General features: G+C 39.0%; 1 protein-coding gene across 4 annotated transcripts in view; it reads left to right on the forward strand.

The window, feature by feature from the left end:
- ZC2HC1A (zinc finger C2HC-type containing 1A) overlaps positions 1-18586 on the forward strand; it is a 33571-nt gene that overhangs the window by 506 nt on the left and 14479 nt on the right. For all 4 annotated transcript variants that reach the window (XM_015855868.2, XM_015855869.2, XM_015855870.2 and 1 more), the window contains exons 2-7: positions 10473-10546; positions 11237-11353; positions 11547-11682; positions 14927-15075; positions 16081-16183; positions 17129-17237. In XM_015855868.2, coding sequence (XP_015711354.2) covers positions 10473-10546; positions 11237-11353; positions 11547-11682; positions 14927-15075; positions 16081-16183; positions 17129-17237 — 688 coding nt within the window. The remainder of the gene's footprint in view (positions 1-10472; positions 10547-11236; positions 11354-11546; positions 11683-14926; positions 15076-16080; positions 16184-17128; positions 17238-18586) is intronic.

An 18586-nucleotide genomic window follows, 5' to 3' on the forward strand; every position in this document is an offset into this window, starting at 1 on the left:
CTCTTCTTTTGCTCACGGAGGATGAAGTCATGGTACAGCCGTAATTCCTGAGGAGTGTTCGGTGCCGCAGAAGCGAGGTGTGTGTTTGCTGACAGAGTATTTGCAACTTTATCCCGTGCCAGTTGCTTCAGTGAAGATATCATCACCCTTCCGACTATCCATCGCAATGAGATGCCAGCCTGGAACTTAAGAAGTTGCAGCTTGCCTTAGAACGCTTAGGAAATCTGCCATTACTGCGTTTGATGAGCTGTTGTAACCATATTAAGAAAAAATGCTGCCTTCTTCTGATTAACTGTCACAGAATAGTCCTTGAGGCTCCCATGTTATGCTTTGCAGACAGTAACTGTGTGTTTAAACAGGGGTGAGCACTATCCAGCCTTTGTCCTTTGTCCCTCCTAGCACTGAGGGAGAGCAGGAGCCGTTCTCAGTGAGCGTGTGTCCTTTCTCTGCTTGATGTGATGGTCATCAGACTGTGTGCCTATGACCAGCGACTTCAGCAAGACTGTAGATCAGGGCGGCATGATTTGACATTAAAATCCCAAGAGGTTCTCTCTTATTTAATTTGCTCTTATGCCTTCCCTGTTAGTGAGATTTGAAAGGTGATGTCCAATGATTTATCAAATAATATTTTGCATTTGGTTTGTGTGTTTGTTTGTTTGTTTTTGGCCTCTGACTGATGACAATCCTATGCTGCTTGCCCAGAAGGGAGAAACTCGCTTTGGTTTCGAATCAGCTGCATGTTTGCCTGCAGTTGGGACTGTGTATCGTCTACAGCCCATCTATCAATTGATTTGGCTGTGGGCTGATTTAGTGAAGCCAGCTGTGTTGTATAAGCCTCAGTACCTTCATAACAGAGGGTAGGGAGAACGGTCATCTACAGATTACAGAAGGCTAAAAAGGTTGGTTGTTATTGGGTTGGATTTGCTGCTGTTCCTACTTCTGGTTGGCGTGCCTTCTGAAGGCTTCCATTTTCATTGTTGCAGTAGGTATAGACAATGGTGGGAGGAAGAACTTTGAAACTGGAGCACTCTCGTGTTTACTCTCAGCCCTTCCTTGAAAGCGCTTTCAAAAGCTGGAGCTTATCAGAGTTATTTTGTTTTCCGTGGCATGGAATGTTCCTTCTGTACACTCAAGATCAAGATGTCTCTTTTGCACATTGTTATGCTCTAATGATCTTCGTGTAGTAGGCTGGCCTCAAGAGAGGAAAACATAGGCAAAACCAATGATAAAGATGGATTGTTTTGCTAGGTGTTGTGCTTTTCTCCACTTACTGCTTCACCGGTGACTCAGAAGAAAGTAGCTGGTTGCCATTTTGGATTCAATTTGTGTTGAGGAGCACAGTTGCCCAGTCATTCATCCTATATAGAAGCAAGGGCTGTGTGCCCCGGTGACGCAGTGGTAGGAATGCCACTTTGCAACAACAGAAGCCCGGGTTCGAATCCCCCTGTGGCGCAAGTGGTAGAAGTGCCGCTCTGCTACACAGAGGCTTGAATCCTGGGGGTTGGACTCGATGATCTCTAAGGTCCCTTCCAACCCACACGAGACTGTGATACTTTGAAGGGCTGCTCCTGAAATCCGGCTCAGCCTGTTCTCTGTCTGGGGTTAGGGCTCAGCAAAACCGATTCCCAGGGCTGATTTGTGCAGCTGGTCTGGGGAGTTGTGAGGCGAGGGATATAATTAGGGTGCAGGGCAGGACTTTGGCTTTTGGCTGCGTTCTTGTGGCAGTGAAAGGGCCTTCAGGCGTGAATTACCTGGCCAGGACTTCTTGCCTACAGAAGCTGATGCTTTATTTTCTGGAGCTCAGCGACGTGGAGGTGAGATCTGTTTTATTTCTTACAGTTCAAGCATGCTTTTAATAAGAAGCAACTTCACACAGTGTCTAATGATTCTTTCCATTATATCAAGAGATGAATGTGTATTGGTTGGCTTGTGGAGCTGCATTGGTAACATTTAAAAAGCCGGATAGTACTTTTTATGTTGTGGCTGCACTTTTCTCACTATGCACAAGTTTAAATCCTCGATAAAATGGCAACGTAACTTTCTGTGCAACTTAAACGTTGCTTTCAAAGTTCACTTGTGCTGGTTTTTTGAAGCCTGCTTTATTTTATACCAGTATATTGTATATACCAGTACTTTGTATTACTAGACAGGTGCTGAAAGGCAGATTTAGAACTACAAAGCTTTGTAAACAGCAATCTGCGCACACGTTTCAAGTGACAAATTTGTTACATGCTTTGAATGTTGCATCTTAGATTCCTGACTTGACATTTATTACTTTGTAGCCTGTGTGGGTTTGACTGTGTATGTTTGGTGGCCCTGCCAGGCAGGGGGTTGGAACTACATGATCCTTGAGGTCCCTTCCAGCCCGGGTCATTCTGTGATTCTGTGACTGTTCTTCAGTTCATTTCTTTAATTTGTTTAATTTCCTGGCCAATGTACTGAGAGCAATGGCTGCAGGAAGCAGTGATCTTTTAAGGTGAGTTAAAAGCCTTGCCCTCAGTAACATAGTGTGTGCTGAGTACGAAGGCTGCCTCCTGTGGTTTAGTGTGTGCTGGTGGCTTTCACTGTTGGATGGCAGGGGGAGAGCTGTCACATCAGTGCAGTTATCCCTCTGCTTTGCTGAAGGTGATGGAGGAGGGGCCCAAGCACTGGATTCCTCACTTGAACAGGAGCAGTCCAGTGGTTGCATTAGATCAGCTGCACTCTAGGCTCTTGTTTTTTTCTGGGAGCATGCTAGCAGCAGTTGCTGAAGCTGAAGAAATGATTATATCCACGCTTGTTCACAGCCATCCCAGCAGGTCAGAATGGCTGCTGCCTGGATGGTGAAGGGCATGGTGAGCTGTGGATGAGGGCAGCACCCACCAAGCTCCAGCAGCTGGGGGGGGGCTACAGCCCAAAGCTTCCCCTGCACGCACCAAGCAGGATCTGTTACTGCCATTAAGCATTCAGGCTCTGAGCAGTCTGGGTGTGTCCCTGTGGGCTGTTAGTAATAAAGCTCCCTGTGTAGCATCTCCTGGGAGCTGAGGGCTGTGCTGAAGGACCATTTGTTTCTGGACCTTTCACTTACCCCGATAACGTCTGAAACCCCACCCCAAACAGTTGAGGCATAATACTTCGGGGTTTAGTATTAGTAACATGACCTCTGGATGCAAGTGCATGTGCTTGCTTTCTCAGTTTGTAAGTGAGCCAATGCCCACTTTGCCTTATTCTTTTTTTTTTTTTTCCTTATGCTATAGGAAATTATTACTTTGTTTTCAGAACAGAAATATTAATGTGAGCTTCCTTTCCCTTTGGTGTGCATCTTTTTCTTGCCTCTGCAAGCAGCTTCCTTACTTTGGCAGCCATTTTCTTAAGCTGCACTTAAGGGAGCCTCCTGTATTTCTGTAACATTCTGGCTTTCTTTTTTTCCTCCTGAAAGTATCTAATTTGCCTGAGAGAAGGAAAAATTAATGATATGGTGCTGTTCTTAAATCAGCACGCTGGAAACTGCTGTAGTCTGAAATCCACAACTAACATCAATGTATTTATTAAATTATGGTAAGTAGCTTTGCATTGTACTGCTGTGTTTTACACGTATTTGCCCCTCTGGTAAGTGATGTAATTTTTACATTAATACACTGAGTCACCATGGATAAGTTTAGTGGTTTTTTTCCACACTTTTTAATGTTTATTTTTGATTTGTGCTTATGTTTTGGGAAAGAAGTTGAACTGAAATGCTTTGGGGGCTGCCAACACATGGCTGGTGGAGTGTAAGGTCACTATGCCTGACTACCTATGAACTGTCAGCACAATTCACATAGATTTTGCAAGTCATGTGCTTTCTAGTGGTGAGTAGCTGATGTTAAAGCTCATTAACAGGAGACCAAAAGTCATGTTTGGAAGTCAGTTCAATCACACAGCACTACTTAATTGCCTTGGGTTTTGATGCGGCTCTGTATGTGTTGAAGGGAAAGCTCTCATAGGTTTTTATGGTTTGATGTTACAACTGAATGTGTCTCCAAAGTGCCTGCACACCCACATTCGGTGTATGGAACAAATTGAAGGAACTGGTGATCTGTGCACAGCTGCAGGGCTGCAATGTCGCTGGGACCACAGGAACGCAGCAGGAGCTGCTGCTCTGTGGTTGGATACAGGCTGTGCAGGAAGAACCAGCCAGATGGCAAGCAGAGGTTGCCTTTGTATGGGAGAGCAGCGGAGCCTCGCTGTGGGACTGGAGAGGATCAAAGATAGCAAGCAGAGCAATGTGGGAAATGTTGTATTTGTATGTCTGCTACAAGCCACTACACGAGGTAGGTGAGGTCCTCTTCATGTGAGTGAAAGGAGCCTTAGCCCTTACTTTACCCACCCTCTTATCTGCTAGAGGGACAAGTCGGGAGGATATGAGCAGTGCAGTCCAGGAGGCTTTTGATGTACATCAGTGACAGCTTCCTAACCCAGGTGAAGATGGACATGGAGAGGTCTGCTGGACCTCACAGCCACAAACAAAGAGGCATTGCATGCAGGGATGCAGGTCGGGGCAGCCTTACTTGTCTTGGCAATGAGGTGAATGCATTCAGGGTCCTGAGAAAAGAGGGCAAAATAATCGAGACCCTGGGTTGGAGGAGAAAAGACTTCGGCCTGTTCAGGGATCTGCTTGGAAAGATCACATAGAAGTCACTGTGGGGAAAAGTAGTTCCAGGAAAGATAGTTATGTTTAAGGATATTTAGTGTGACATCAGCATGTTTTCTCATTAGAAGTTATGCTTCAGGTGAGGAAGGGAAGAAGAAAGGCCAGAGAGTTATACAAAGGGGGATCGCACCATGATATGCCTTTTGCATGTGCCTGTATTACTGTTCTAGACTGGGTGCGATTCGCTTCTCAGTCACAAAAAGAACTTCTTCAAAGAATCCTCCTCCAGGCTGTCACTCTGAGGCACTGGGGTTCTCCTCAACATGTTATTTTCAAGGAAGTAATACAAAACTTGCCGTAATCAGACTCATGTTTGATACAATAACAGTAATTTTGACAAATATAGTACACTTGCATTGTCAGGCTGGAGAGCTGATATAGGAATATGCAGGAGGTACTATGAAAGCCTTACTGAAGCTTTTCAGCTTGAAGGAGCTGAAGTTTTGCTGCTTTCTGATATCTTTAGTAAGCAGAAGTGACAGGTTTACACAAGATTAGACTCCGCTGTCAATACAGTCGTAGAAAAGAATCTTTCCTCTGAAGTTAGGCATAGATAGAAGTAGACAGAATCATAGAATGGATTGGGTTGGAAGAGACCTTAAAGATCACGTAGTTCCTAATCCCTGCTGTGGGCAGGATCCCCACCCACCTGATGGAGCTGCCTGGGGCCCCATCCAGTGTGGCCTTGAACGTCTCCAGGGATGGAGCATCCACAGCTTCTCTTGGCATCCTGTGCCCAGTGCCTCACCACCCTCTGAGAAAAAAAAAAGTCATCCTAGCATCTCCCCTAGATTTCCTCTCTTTTGATTTAAAGAAATTCCCCCTTGTCCTATCGCTATTAGACCACATTAAAAGGTGGTAGAAGTGGACTGGTTGACTATTTATTGTGAATAATCTGATTCCTCAGTCAATGAGGGGTGTATATGCACTGGCTTTTTCTTTTTTTTTTCTTTTTGTACCTGAAGCATATGGATTTAAGCACAAAATAACTGGCTTTTGGGGATGGGGGAGCTGTGCCAAAAACAATACAGTCAGTTTTCCAGAATTTGGCAAGGACTCTTCCACAAATAAGTTTCAGTAGTTGTAGACCACTTGTCAAGTAGGTGATGCCAAAGCTGGAATTCATACCCAAGTATTTCTGCATGTTTGACTGCAGTGGGACTTGATGGTTCTTGTTATTACAGTTGTCTGGCCAAAGTCATTTAGTACTGTCATTGCTGCAGATAAATTAAAGGCTTAGAAGGGCAATCAAACAGATCTCATAACGTTACAAAATACTGTTATTAAAACTAAGTACTGCTTTAATCTTCGTGGTCGTATTTCTTTGGAGCATTCTGCACCATACATCTAAGTATGTGCAGATGTACATGGAAACTCACAGCTTTTCAAAAGTTGAAATTCATCTGTAGTTGTTCTAAAAGCCCTGTGCTGTATCAGAGGCTCTGTGAGGCTCTGTTGTAAGACATCGAGGTCCACCCAAACTTCTCATCAAAACTCCAGCCTTGAGAAGAGAAAGTACAGGAAACTAAATTGTGATCACATCCAAAAGGAATGTGTGGAATAACTTACTCATGTGCAGGTAGGAAAAGAAATGAAAAATGAAAGGTGGTTCTGCTCCAGAAGTAGTTTAAAGAGGCAGGGAAAGTTCAGAAATGCAAGTGATGAATCTGAGAATTCGGTCATCAGAGTTTTATTAACACAATTGCAACAATCTGATGACTTAATTATTGACAGCCACCAACTTTGTAGGTTGAACTCTGTTTTTGAGACCTGATCTTAGGCAGACAGCAGAATTGGGTGTAAAGCTGCGTATCATAGTTCTAGCAATATTCAATGAAAATACTTGTTTCATTGGTATGTGTATGACTAATACATAATTTTCTTACAAAATGACTTATTTCTGTTTAACTGATGTTATTCTTATTAAAAACTGGCTTGTAAATTGCTGGTGATATCCCTGCATTGTTGTCAGACTTCAAAGAAAGCTGAACAAAAAAATTAGAAACTATTTTGATGATGTCTTAGAGCCAATTTCTGTTCTCCTACTCATGTGCTGAGTAAATCCATTCTTCTGTTTCTTCACTGAAGTGTTACCTTTCTATTTTCCCCTCTTCTCCATACAACCAAGTCGAATCTGTTACCTTTCTTACCATTGTATCTTTGTTATTCTGTATGTTGCTGTATTCTTTTTCCCCGCCCTTCGTATCTTGTCAGTGGTTTCAATGGTGTTGGGGTGGTGGTGTGCTTCTCATTGGCCTTGCCTAAAGCCCATGGTGTGGGATCTTTTCCTTGCAGTGTTTTATAGCCTATGATGGAAAGTGAACATGATAGGAGAGAGCTCCAGTGCACAGCTGTGGAGGTTCCTCTGCAGAGCTGTCCTGGGTGCTCTTAAAAAGCAGATTATGAAGTACCAGAACCATCAGCTTATGCTCCTTAATAAATGGATGTCTGCCTTTTGATTTGTTCTTACTTATTATTGTTTTTAAGCCTTAAATGCAGTGAGGAGTGCCTTATCAAGAAAAGAGATCCCTAAGGACTGCCATTAGGGCGCCTCCGGTGGCGCAGTGGTAGGAATGCCGCTTTGCAACACCGGTAGGCCTGGGTTTGAATCCCCCTGTGGCGCAAGTGGCAGAAGTGCTGCTCTGCTACACACGAGGCTCAAATCCCGGGGGTTGGACTCGATGATCTCTAAGGCCCCTTCCAACCTGCACGAGACTATGAGACTGTAAGACTTAACTTTGGATGAGGGAGAAAAAAATGATTTAGAAAACTCCAAACTTTTCAGCCATAACATTCTCCTTTTGTTTGCTCATCTTTGATTCTGTCAGGCTAAAATGACGCCAAATAAGATTTTTTCATTCTTTCTACTTCCTATAGCAATTATTCTGGAAAACTGTGACCAACCTTTGCCAGAATAATTCATTCATTTCCATGAGAAATGTTATCTTCTTTATTGCTGGTGTTAGAGGTGCTAATTTTATCATTACTAATGGGAAAATAAGTGCGTGTTTTTCTTGCCTTTACTTTCATTTTTCTCTCTTGGTATTTGCATACCTTCTGTGTAACAGGTGCTATATATTGCCATATTGCCTTTAGGGGAAAAGAAAAAAAGCAAACCCACCAACTTTCCTCCAATTTTCACAATTTTATTGCCATCTTTTATTTTAAAATTAGCAGGTTTCACGTTGATGTGCTCACCTTTCTGTTAAAGAAGGCTCCTGAGCTCTTACGAAGGAAATGTTAACGTGTTATGGATTTATTTGTTTTTTTAAATCCCAATTTTTACTTAAGAATAAAAAACGAGGAAGAAGCGAAGGGATAAGCACGGTTTGCCCCGGTGGCGCAGTGGTAGGAATGCCGCTTTGCAACAACGGAGGCCCGGGTTTGAATCCCCCCTGTGGCGCAAGTGGTAGAAGTGCCGCTCTGCTACACAGGAGGCTCGAATCCCAGGGGTTGGACTCAATGATCTCTAAGGTCCCTTCCAACTCGTGTGAGACTATTACCTATTACCACAGTGGGTTTGGGGTCAGTGATTTGTGTTACAGGGTGGGGGTTGGCAGTAGCAATGGCTCTTGGTGTGACTGAGTACCTGCCAGCAGCAAAGGAGAGTTAGGAATGCTGTAAGGAAATAGACCTCAGTAAATGTAGCTGTTGAGTGCAAATTAGCATTTGTTATGTGTTGAAATGCTGCATGTAAATACTGCTGGATTAGCTGAACATCTATCAAGTCTGCTTTTTTTCACGGTGAATTCAAATATAAACATAAATTCCTGAGTGCAGGAATGAGAACGGTATTAGAATAATGTCATAAAATAAAGTAGTTTGTTTGTTTTTTTAAACAGAAGTGGCTTTGCACTGATATCTGTCAGCATTATTGAGAGTGCCAAGAGTCTGGAAGAATGAAGTAATGAAACAAGAAAGTCTGTGCATATCTGGTATTTTTGTTTGGGAGAACTGCCTCTTTGCTTACCCTTGGGAAAAGCAATGAGGGCAGGTTCTAGCCACAAGAGTTATGTGTGATGGCTTAAAGTTCCTGGACCTGCTGGAGGAGTGCTGATCCGTCCCTCTCGTGCTCGCTTGTTCTCTGTGAGAGGAAGGATTTTTATTGTTGTTATTACTTTGCATCTTGTTGCTTGTGATTAATGTTTAAAGAAACAGAGCTGTGGTAAAAATTTCAGGTATGATTATTTAACGTAGGGGTTGGAAAGATACCATCAACAATAATTAAAAACAAAAACAAAAAACCCTTCCTGTTAGGTATTGTTAGCATGCAAATGTAATTCAGATGCAAGAACAGAAGAAAAGCAAGGTTTACCTGGAGTGCTTTCTTTTCTGCCTTCCCCCTACATGTGGAAATACAAATACACGTGCATTTAGATGACATGGTGGAAACTTGATTATTACTTAAGCTGTACAACTCAGTTACTGTCTGTGCAGTCCCACAATGCTGTGATAAGGGCCTGTTCCTGTCTACATGGAAAAGGTGTGTAAATTAATGATAACATGGTATATACAGAAGTGTGTTCAACTGAAGAACACTTTGTATGTGTTTTTTAAATCTTAAAAACTGTGTTGTCATATATTAATTCATTATACATATTTACATACTATTAATGTATTCAAGTTAGTAAAAATGGCAGAAATGGATTGAATGGCTATGTGCTGCTACTAGAAGTCTCATTTAATTTCAGCCTTTAAACTTGAAAAATGCATTTATTGGGAACTGTGGCCACTTGAATCTACATTTAGTTGCCTTGGAACATTTTGTTCAGCTTTCCGTTTTCTATAGGACTGGTAATTGATGGGTATGTATGTTTAGTTAGAAAATTTTTCACTACTGAGGAACAGGTGGAAACAAAAACTAATTGAGACTTTGAACTTTCTTCTGTTTATAAATTTTATAGTTTCAGCCACTAATTAGCCTAAAGAGCAAGTCAATTGGACTTCTATTTTAACTGAATAAACAGAAGGAGCTGTACTGGCAGCTTGAGTACAGAGGAAGAAACTAGTATGTCTTAAGCTTGATCCAAATTTACTCCTTCTTTATTGATATATATATATGAGTATATTCCTAATCATAGTGTTACAGTGCTTAATATAATAGGTACCTGCCATTCATAAACCTTACATAGCTTTTTATCTTTGCCATAACTTCGTCACATAATACATACTACATGAATACACTGGCTTGAATAAACTTGGATACTGTGACTTGTTAGATTTCTTTTAAATCTGGTTCTATGAATCAGTCAGTGCTTGAATAGAAAGTTCTGAAATATTTGTGTAAACTGTCAGTTTATAACCTATGTAAAATCTCCCATAAAAATAGCATTCAAGATTTTTTTCTAAGAGAAAATGGAATTGTTTAACTTAATAGAGAGAAATAAGTGATGGGATGTAACTTCCAAGTGGTGTTCTGACAGGTGGTTCGCTTTCAAAGACATCATCCTCACGAAGTATTGCTGTTCTCCATATCTGTGCATGTCTTGGCTGTCAGGGAGACTTGTAGTGAATGAGTCCTTTGCGTGCTGTTGTGCAGGTTCCTTTAAAGGTACAAAGCCCATGTTCTAGATCATTAGAACTCAGCTGACTTTTTACTGGGCCTGGCTGCTTTGAAAAGTATGTGAGGAGTTGTTTATCACCCTTTCCTTTCTGTTCAGTCTTTGCACAGTTCAAAGAACACATACTTTAACAGTGATGGCTGTTGTCATTGCAATGTATATGAAGTTAGCAAGCTAGAAAGAATTCTTAGTACTAATCTAAAAAATTTTCTTACAAAATTATGTTTGTGTTTTTTTTTAAGCTGAGGTTGCAGTGCAAACTGGAGATCTGTTGCCATGTAGGATTTGTGGAAGGACTTTCTTTCCAGCAGCACTGGTAAGTGCTATGAGAACTGTTGACTTTTACAACTGGTAAGTCGATAGGAAAGTTAAGCAATGATCTGTTTATTTAAATAAAGAAGATCTAGATTATTGTGGTTTTTTTTTTCTATTTTTATTTTCTTCAAGTGAACAATTCCCGTTGTCTCAGTTTTGAAGCTCCTTACAGATTAATTGTATTTTGGCATCCTGTCACATTCAGATGCTTCTAAAGACACTTTCTCTGGGACTACAGAACACTGTGCCATCCTATCTAGCAAATAAAGTGTTCTGTTAGCAGTTTTCAAAATTCCCTCCTCTCCAGTCTTAATATAAGATGAATTGTCCTTAAATGTGCATATGAATTTCAGACAGGTTCTGATCCATCTTTCCTCTCAATACGAATACTGCCTGCCTACCTATCAGTTTTTTATTTGTAAGGAGCAAATACAGATGCCTCCCTTTCTTTTCCTTGCTCAGATCCCAAGTTTTTTTGATCATGTATTTACATTTACAAGTTCCAGTCTGTCTGATTAAAAAAAAAAAAAAAGTTGGTATAAGAATTTGAGTGAAAGCAGTCTGATTTTACTAATCGGGACCTGGGCCTCATTTGCTTATTGGCACATCTAGAAAGAAGAAAATAACATGTTAATGACATATTTCCAAAAATAAGTTCTGCATTCTCTTTTATTTTTTCGTTTACTTGTAGAAGAAGCATGGACCCATTTGCCAAAAAACTTCTGCCAAGAAAAGGAAGACTTTTGATTCCAGCCGACAGAGAGCAGAAGGAACTGACATTCCCACAGTAAAACCTCTTAAGCCACGGGTATGTTATAATTTACTCCATGTATGAACATTTTAGGTAAAATATGTATACATTGTAATAAGGTTTGTTTCTGCAATTTGTGATAATTAGATCAACTGGATCTGGAAGAAATTTATAATAAATGTATTTAACATGAAGTACAAGTTTCAAACAGAAAAAGTTGTTGGGTTTCTTTGTTTTTTTCACTTTTTAGCCAGAACCCCCCAAAAAGCCATCTAATTGGAGACGAAAGCATGAGGAATTCATAGCAACTATACGAGCAGCCAAAGGACTTAATCTTAAAGATGGTGGAAAACTCCCTCCACCGCCTCCACCATCATATGACCCTGGTATGTAAAATTGTTCAGTTCCTTAAATACTTTTTTTGTAACTTAAACAACATACAAAATTATATAAAATACAAAGAAGTTTTTTGTTTGTTTGTTTTAATACAATATTTATGAGTTCTTGAGGATTCCTGTCTGGTTATCACTATACAGATGTTCTTTCATGACTGTGGATCTGACTGGCTAGCATCTTGAGTAGTTTTCCATGCCCATGACTTTGTTTTTAATGTGCCAAGAGGTAGTTATAGCCAACTTGCAACTTGCTAGTATGTTACATACTGTAGGTTGTACAAATTGTTTCAGCACCTTATTTCTACTTCCTGCAGTGAACAACTCAAAGCAGAGTGACATTTTAATTGGCTGCCCATTCTGGACACCTACAACCTTTATATATTGTAGGAATCTGTTAGTCAACGGTAGTCTTCCATTTCTTTCTGAATTCAGATGTAGTTGCACAGTTGCGCTATAACTCTTTAACTGCTCTAGGCATGTTTGTGATCCTTCCTCATGTGTTGGGGAAGACTTATGTTTTAGAGTATGTGAGATCTGTGTAACTTGTATTAATAAGTCAGTGACATTTCTTGAGTGCCCTCAGACTGTAAGTTAGGGAAAACATGGGAGAAGTCTGGGATGATGAAGGAAAAACACATTTAATTGAACTTCCAAAATTTGATTGTATGTTGGAGAATATCTTTGTTCTGGTCTTAAGAGGTAAACCATTTGATTAGCTTGGTCGTTTTCAGAAAGGTAGGGAAAAAAAACATTTTTAAAAATCATCTTTTTGCTTCTGGCTGCTCGTAATATTGTGAGAACGTCAGTATTCCACACCTTGTTTCTCCTGAGGAAATACATTAGTCCCAGTATAAGGACTGAACTGTGCGTTCATACTAAGAAATGAAGAGTCATATTATTCAGGACGCTAAGAAACATCAGGTCTAATCATGGAAAAGATTACGTTAACAAACTAGTTGTGTAGGTTCTGAATTACAAGAAGAGAAGACCAGAACAAAATTTGCCATGCAGAAGGTACTGAAACAGGATTCCCTTGGCACTAGTCAGCAAGAGAATGCAAGTAAAAGTGAAGAAAGTAGCTCACTTCACTTTGCTTGAGAATGTGAAGAGGTACAGGGAAGAGAACACTATTACACCTTTGTTTCTCTTCCTTCCTTTTTATTTTCCCAAGCTGTGCTTTATTGTCTATATTCTCCTTGCTTCATCCTGTTGCAGGGGGTAAGGAGTTAACCAGGAACAAAGAGAAGATGTGTTAGTTAATTACAGACTCTTCCCACCAAACACCAAAACAAAAACCCCAAACAAACAAAAAAAAACCAACCAAACAAACAAAAAAATAAAATCTCCTACGAACATCAAGACAGAGCAAAGGTAGCTACAGTTGTTCATATTTCACTTTATATGTAGGAAAAAAAGAGGAATTATACAGTATATCATGGAACACATCCATACCGTCCTACTCATCTCTGTGTTTGGTACCTATTTCTAGGTAGCTGTTAGACAGTTTTTCCTTTAAGTAGGAAATATCAATACAGAATATTGTTCTTTTAACTCTTGCTTTGAGTTTGGAGGAAAAAAAGGCAGTATTGTTCCTTCTTTGATTGCCTGTTCCACTGTTTCTTCAGAAAAAGTGCAGAACAGCCTGATGGTGTTGAAAAGGATTTTAAGTCATTCCTATTTACATTGAACTTGGCTACCTATGTTTATTGCCTATTTATTTTGATTAGTTTGTATTGTATGAAGTTTACGTTGAATCTTAACAGTTGTTGTGGATGGTGCTGTCTGGTCCTGGGGGACCTGCTCCAGGTGTCCCTGCGTGAGTAGGGAATTGGACCAGATGGCCTCCACAGATCCTTTCTAACCTCAACTGTACTGCTCTGTGGTAGCTAGGTGGCTGCCTGGTGCTAAGCATTTTATGAAAGGATAAAGATACAATCCCTTATAATTAAGAAAATACTTGCTAATCCTCTGTTGTCTGGTCCACTTACTTTAGTTAGCTTTGAAAGTCTTCTCTGGGCTATCAGGGCTTCCATGATTGCTTCATTAATGGATTTTTTTTTTTTTAGTTTTAGTTTTATACTTTCTGTTTGGACCAGAGATGTTTGTGTTGTTTTTTTTTATTATTTATTTTTTAAAATTTCTGAGTTTCCATCTCTTAAGGTGTAGTTTATGTTTGAGTATTTTGTCAGTAGAGGGGTTTATATAAAAATAAATAATCAGTGTTACCACATGAGATTCCCATGCCATCACGTCTATGAAGGATTTCTATGCTTTTCTTGTAGTCTTTGCTCTCTCTTTTTCAGTTCTGTTTTCATAGTTTTCAAGCCATTAGACATTTGAACTACTTGGAATTTTCTTCTTTTTAAGGGATAGAAAGAGATAACTTTCTATCTACAGTGTTTGGAGGGGTAACATGTAATCTCAGTCTTACTTTGGATTGTATATTATCTCTGTAATCTTGGAGGGCAGTGACTGTTGAACTTCTTTGTTTTTATTAACGCACTTCTAAAAACACATGGGAACGTACTAATTTAAGCTGTTATGATGGTGCCCACATCTTCTGAAGCTGATATTTACGTGGCTTTGAATAATAGACTGTGAAGAATTAAATATCCGTATCTCTAGATGCTAAAATATCTACTGGAAAATGATCTATAATGCTTCACTGTCCATGGGCAGTATATTTTAAGGGCAATGTTAATAACACTCAGATGAAGGATTTTGTACTACTTTAAACACACATTATTTATTTTAAATGATCCTTTTAAAGAATTGCAGTTGGTATGTCTCAGTTCTTTCAAAATGACAAGAGGAAAGAGAATTTGTTGTCTTTAGCTATTTGTATGAGAAAGTCATTGACGTTCTTTCATATCTTGAACAAACAGAACTGTATTTGTCATTCTTTGTTTAGCCTCTCCTGTACTTTCTGCCAACTGAATTCCAAACTGTATCCATCTACCTGTTTGGCTACCTTCTCTGCTGAATAGCATCTCTCAAATTATTTCTGTATTCACAGGAGTTATCTCTGATCTTCAGCTGCTTTTCTCATTGTTATCATCAAGCAAGAAGCATCATTGCAACATTTATCTTTTCCCAAGTAATATGTATTTCATTTTCAAAACCTAAAGACCTTAATTCTCTCTGGGATCTGAGCTGGTCTTTAAAAGACTTCAAAACACTTCTTATAACACTTGCTTTAAATACATTATTAATGTTATGCTTTTGTGTTTTTAAGATTACATTCAATGTCCATATTGTCAGAGGAGATTTAATGAAAATGCAGCTGATAGACACATCAATTTCTGTAAGGAACAAGCAGCGCGTATTACCAATAAGGGGAAACTGGCAGCTGATACCAAAGGGAAGGTTCCTACTCGAACACAGGTGAACTACAGTATTTTTTCTTAAATTGTAATTTGCTCTGGGTACCAAATTAAGCTTGTTAAATATTTTCTGTTGCCCGTAAATTGAATTAACTGTTTTCTTCTGTGATTTTATTATTTTATATGCCATAATATTATTAAATTGGACACTAAGCATGGAAGATGTTTTTGTTTATGAAAGTTGCAGTCAGAGGTTGGTAAATCAGATGGTAGCAGCTGCGAAACTTGAAAACTATCAAATATTATTAAGACTTGTGAGAATTACCAATAAAGGTAGCAGCAGAAAGTATAAATTAAATGTTTGCAAACAAAGTTTCTTTTGTGTCTTCTGAATCCAATTCAAGACTGTTTCTTAAGAAGGCAAATAAAGATACAGCGTTGTTACATTTGGCTAAATAGAGGCTTAGAAAATTCATGGAAAATCTGTCCATAGACTGCAGTTGATAATTTACAGATTAACAAGTGAAGGATTTACGTGCTTCTTCATTTGGTGGTAAATTAAATGAAATTTGTCTTTTAGGAGGCTGTGAAGAGTAAACAGGCACAGTTAGTCTACTGATTGTTGTACTATATTCTAAATCAGTATTGGGCTGAATGAGAAAACGTGTCATTTTTTTCCCTCTCAAACCCTACTTTAACATTTTGCCCTGGAATATTCTTCTTAAAATTACCAGGTAAAGAAGTGGTAATGCTAAGCTCTTGAGACATCTACAAGAAAAGAATATATGAGAAAAGCAGTAGAAAGCTGGAAAGAACATACCATGTGGTTAAATGAAAAACAAACAAGCAAGCAAAGTCTCTTGGTTGGACAATGCTTCCTACTAGTACCATCATAATATGTACAAGGCAACAGGCTAGTAAGAACTCTTTGTCTAACCTGGGTACCAACAAGCTGTCTACTAATAATAATAGTTTGTTTTCCCATAGTACCTCAAATAACTAGCTGTCATACTGCATAGATAGTTAGACTTAATTGCTTAAATTTCTAGGCTGTATTTTGTTACAGTACAAGCCTGCTGCAGTTAAGAAGATGCCTTCTGCAGTGTCAGCACCACCATCCTCATCATCACGTCTACCGCAGCCAAGTGGCGTTAGCAAAGCAGTTGTAGGTATGAAATGAATGTTAGCAATTTTGCATTTCTTTTCTGAATACTATTTTTCAGGCTATGGAGTAAAAGTAGTAAAATAGCTGGAAGGATTTCTAAAACATTGCCAAGTGATTTAAACTGAAGGAATAAAAACTTCGTAGGTGGAGTTCAGTGTTACAAGAGTGGATAAAAGATGGTTTCTGTCTTTCATGTTAAAAATTCTTAATATACTACAATATTACAATACAATACAATAATAATAATACAATAATTATTATTATTATTATTTTTTTTTTTTTGAAGTACATAAATGACAGCTTTGTACTTCATTGTTCAAGTTTATGCCATTCTTTGGAGATGCTGGGGAGCTGGGGAAAGCATTGGGTGGAAGTGACACAGGTCGTTCTCTCCTTCAGGAAGACTTTAGAGCATGTAGGACTCTTGTGTTTTGTATTTCAGGTCAAATTGGAGATTTTCTGAAAATTAAATTTGCAAAAGCATTTCGTGAAATAATGCATAATTATGTCTAATTCTGATCTTTCACATCAGCTGTTTCTTTTGCTTAATTCTGTAACTAACTTATGTGCTGAATATGATAATGAATTGGGGAAGATACGCAGTCAAACCGTGTATGTTATAAGTATGCATACTGCTTTTACTATGATTTCAGTTACTGATAGGGTTCTGTTTGTACATCTTTGATATTCTATACTTCATTTCTGAAGAAATTGAGATCCAGTTTTTTATCAGAGTAAAAAAATTTCTCAGTTGGTTATATACTGTAAACTTTTGGAAGCTCACTTGAGTTTTGTGGGTTTTTTTCCCTAGTGTCTTGATATTTGTTAATACCTTTTTACTTCTAAAGCTATTGTTTTAAATTTTATAATAAATATATATTGAAGGACGTCTATCAAATAACACAATCTTATGCTTTCTTATATTTCCCTGCTTGCTTTCAACTGTAAGGTTCCTCTTCAAGTAAAGCACTGTCTTCATCTGGATCCAGTGGCAGCAAAATTCAGTCATTATCACCATCTCATAAAAACTCATTGGGAATGGTGAACCCACAAGCAGGGTAAGTTCCCATTTAGTGTTGTCATTAATGGATCATTTCATATTTATTTGTAGTAGTTCTAGAAGAGGCTTTGGGCTGTTTGTTGTTCTTATTGTTTCCTTTTTTTCTGCAAGCTTCATAAGTGTAATACTTGGAATTCATAATTTATTTATATATGTAATTAATGTTTAAGGGACATTGAAGGAGGTGAAGATGCATTTTCTAATGTTAAAATAAAAGCAAAGGATGTGAAGTGATAAAACTGCATAAAGATTTCATAGGTACAGCAGAAGCAGTTGGAACTATACTGTTTTTCTTTGTAGAAGTGAAAAGGTTTAAAAAGAGAGAATATCAAGCATAACTTTAGAGTTTTGTGAAAATAAAATAAAGACACTTCTAAGGCCAATTGTGACAAAATCTTTCCTCTTAGCACAAAAGAATGGGTGCCTGTCCTCCTCTATTCCTTGTAAAATAGGTGAGATAGCACATCAAGGCAGTGGAATCCTGTGTTCTACAACAGTAATAAGAAATGGTAGTTGTAGGTTATTAGAGTTTCCTCAAAGTGTCTGTTTTGCTTAAGTCTGTTACTAGTGTTTGGTAGGGGGATATTTAGTGCAAGCTGTACAATAGAAGAAATGTATGGAAGAAACTGAAGAAAAGTGCTAGAACAGCATCACAGAATGGTTGAGGTTGGCTGGAACCTCTGGAGCTGTCTAGTCCAACCCCTGCTCGTGCAGGGACTGAGCAGGCTGTCCAGGTGGTTTTTGAAGATCTCCAAGGAGGAGAAATAGAGAGGTTGGGATGAAAGCCTTTGAAGTTAGAAAGGAATTTCAGTGTTAGATGAAGAAATACATCACAACTGGAAATGAGAAAGGAAAAGGATTGTTACATTGCCATGCATTGTGAAGACCTTAGCATTTCTTTCTTTGCCTTGCATGAGACTTCTGCTTTGCTGTTCCTGCTGCTCTCTTTTCCTGTGTCTTTCCTTCAGAACTGCAAAATTTGGTAAAAGTGATTCAAGTCATAGTGAGAGACAAGTGCCTACAGAGAATCATCAGTCTATGGATATTGCAGATAATTATGATTTGGTCAGACGTTGTTAATACTTCAGAGACAACAAAGGAGTGGAGCATAAGAGTAAAGAAAAAGCTGGTCTTGTGCATTTCAGGCAAATGAAATAAGTTGAATGTGAGCAGAAGGAAATTATTTTTATTGGAAGAAAGGGGGAATAGGGTTGGGCATAATTAGAAGTGAATGTTTCTGCAGGCAGACAGGTGGGTAAGTATGTTAAGTCATGATAAGTGTGTGTATGGCAGGGAATGGTGATATATGGAAGAAAGAATAGGTGGAAATACTGGTTGTAGAAGGCT

Source organism: Coturnix japonica, chromosome 2 (assembly GCF_001577835.2).
Source record: "Coturnix japonica isolate 7356 chromosome 2, Coturnix japonica 2.1, whole genome shotgun sequence".
Classification (NCBI taxonomy): domain Eukaryota; kingdom Metazoa; phylum Chordata; class Aves; order Galliformes; family Phasianidae; genus Coturnix; species Coturnix japonica.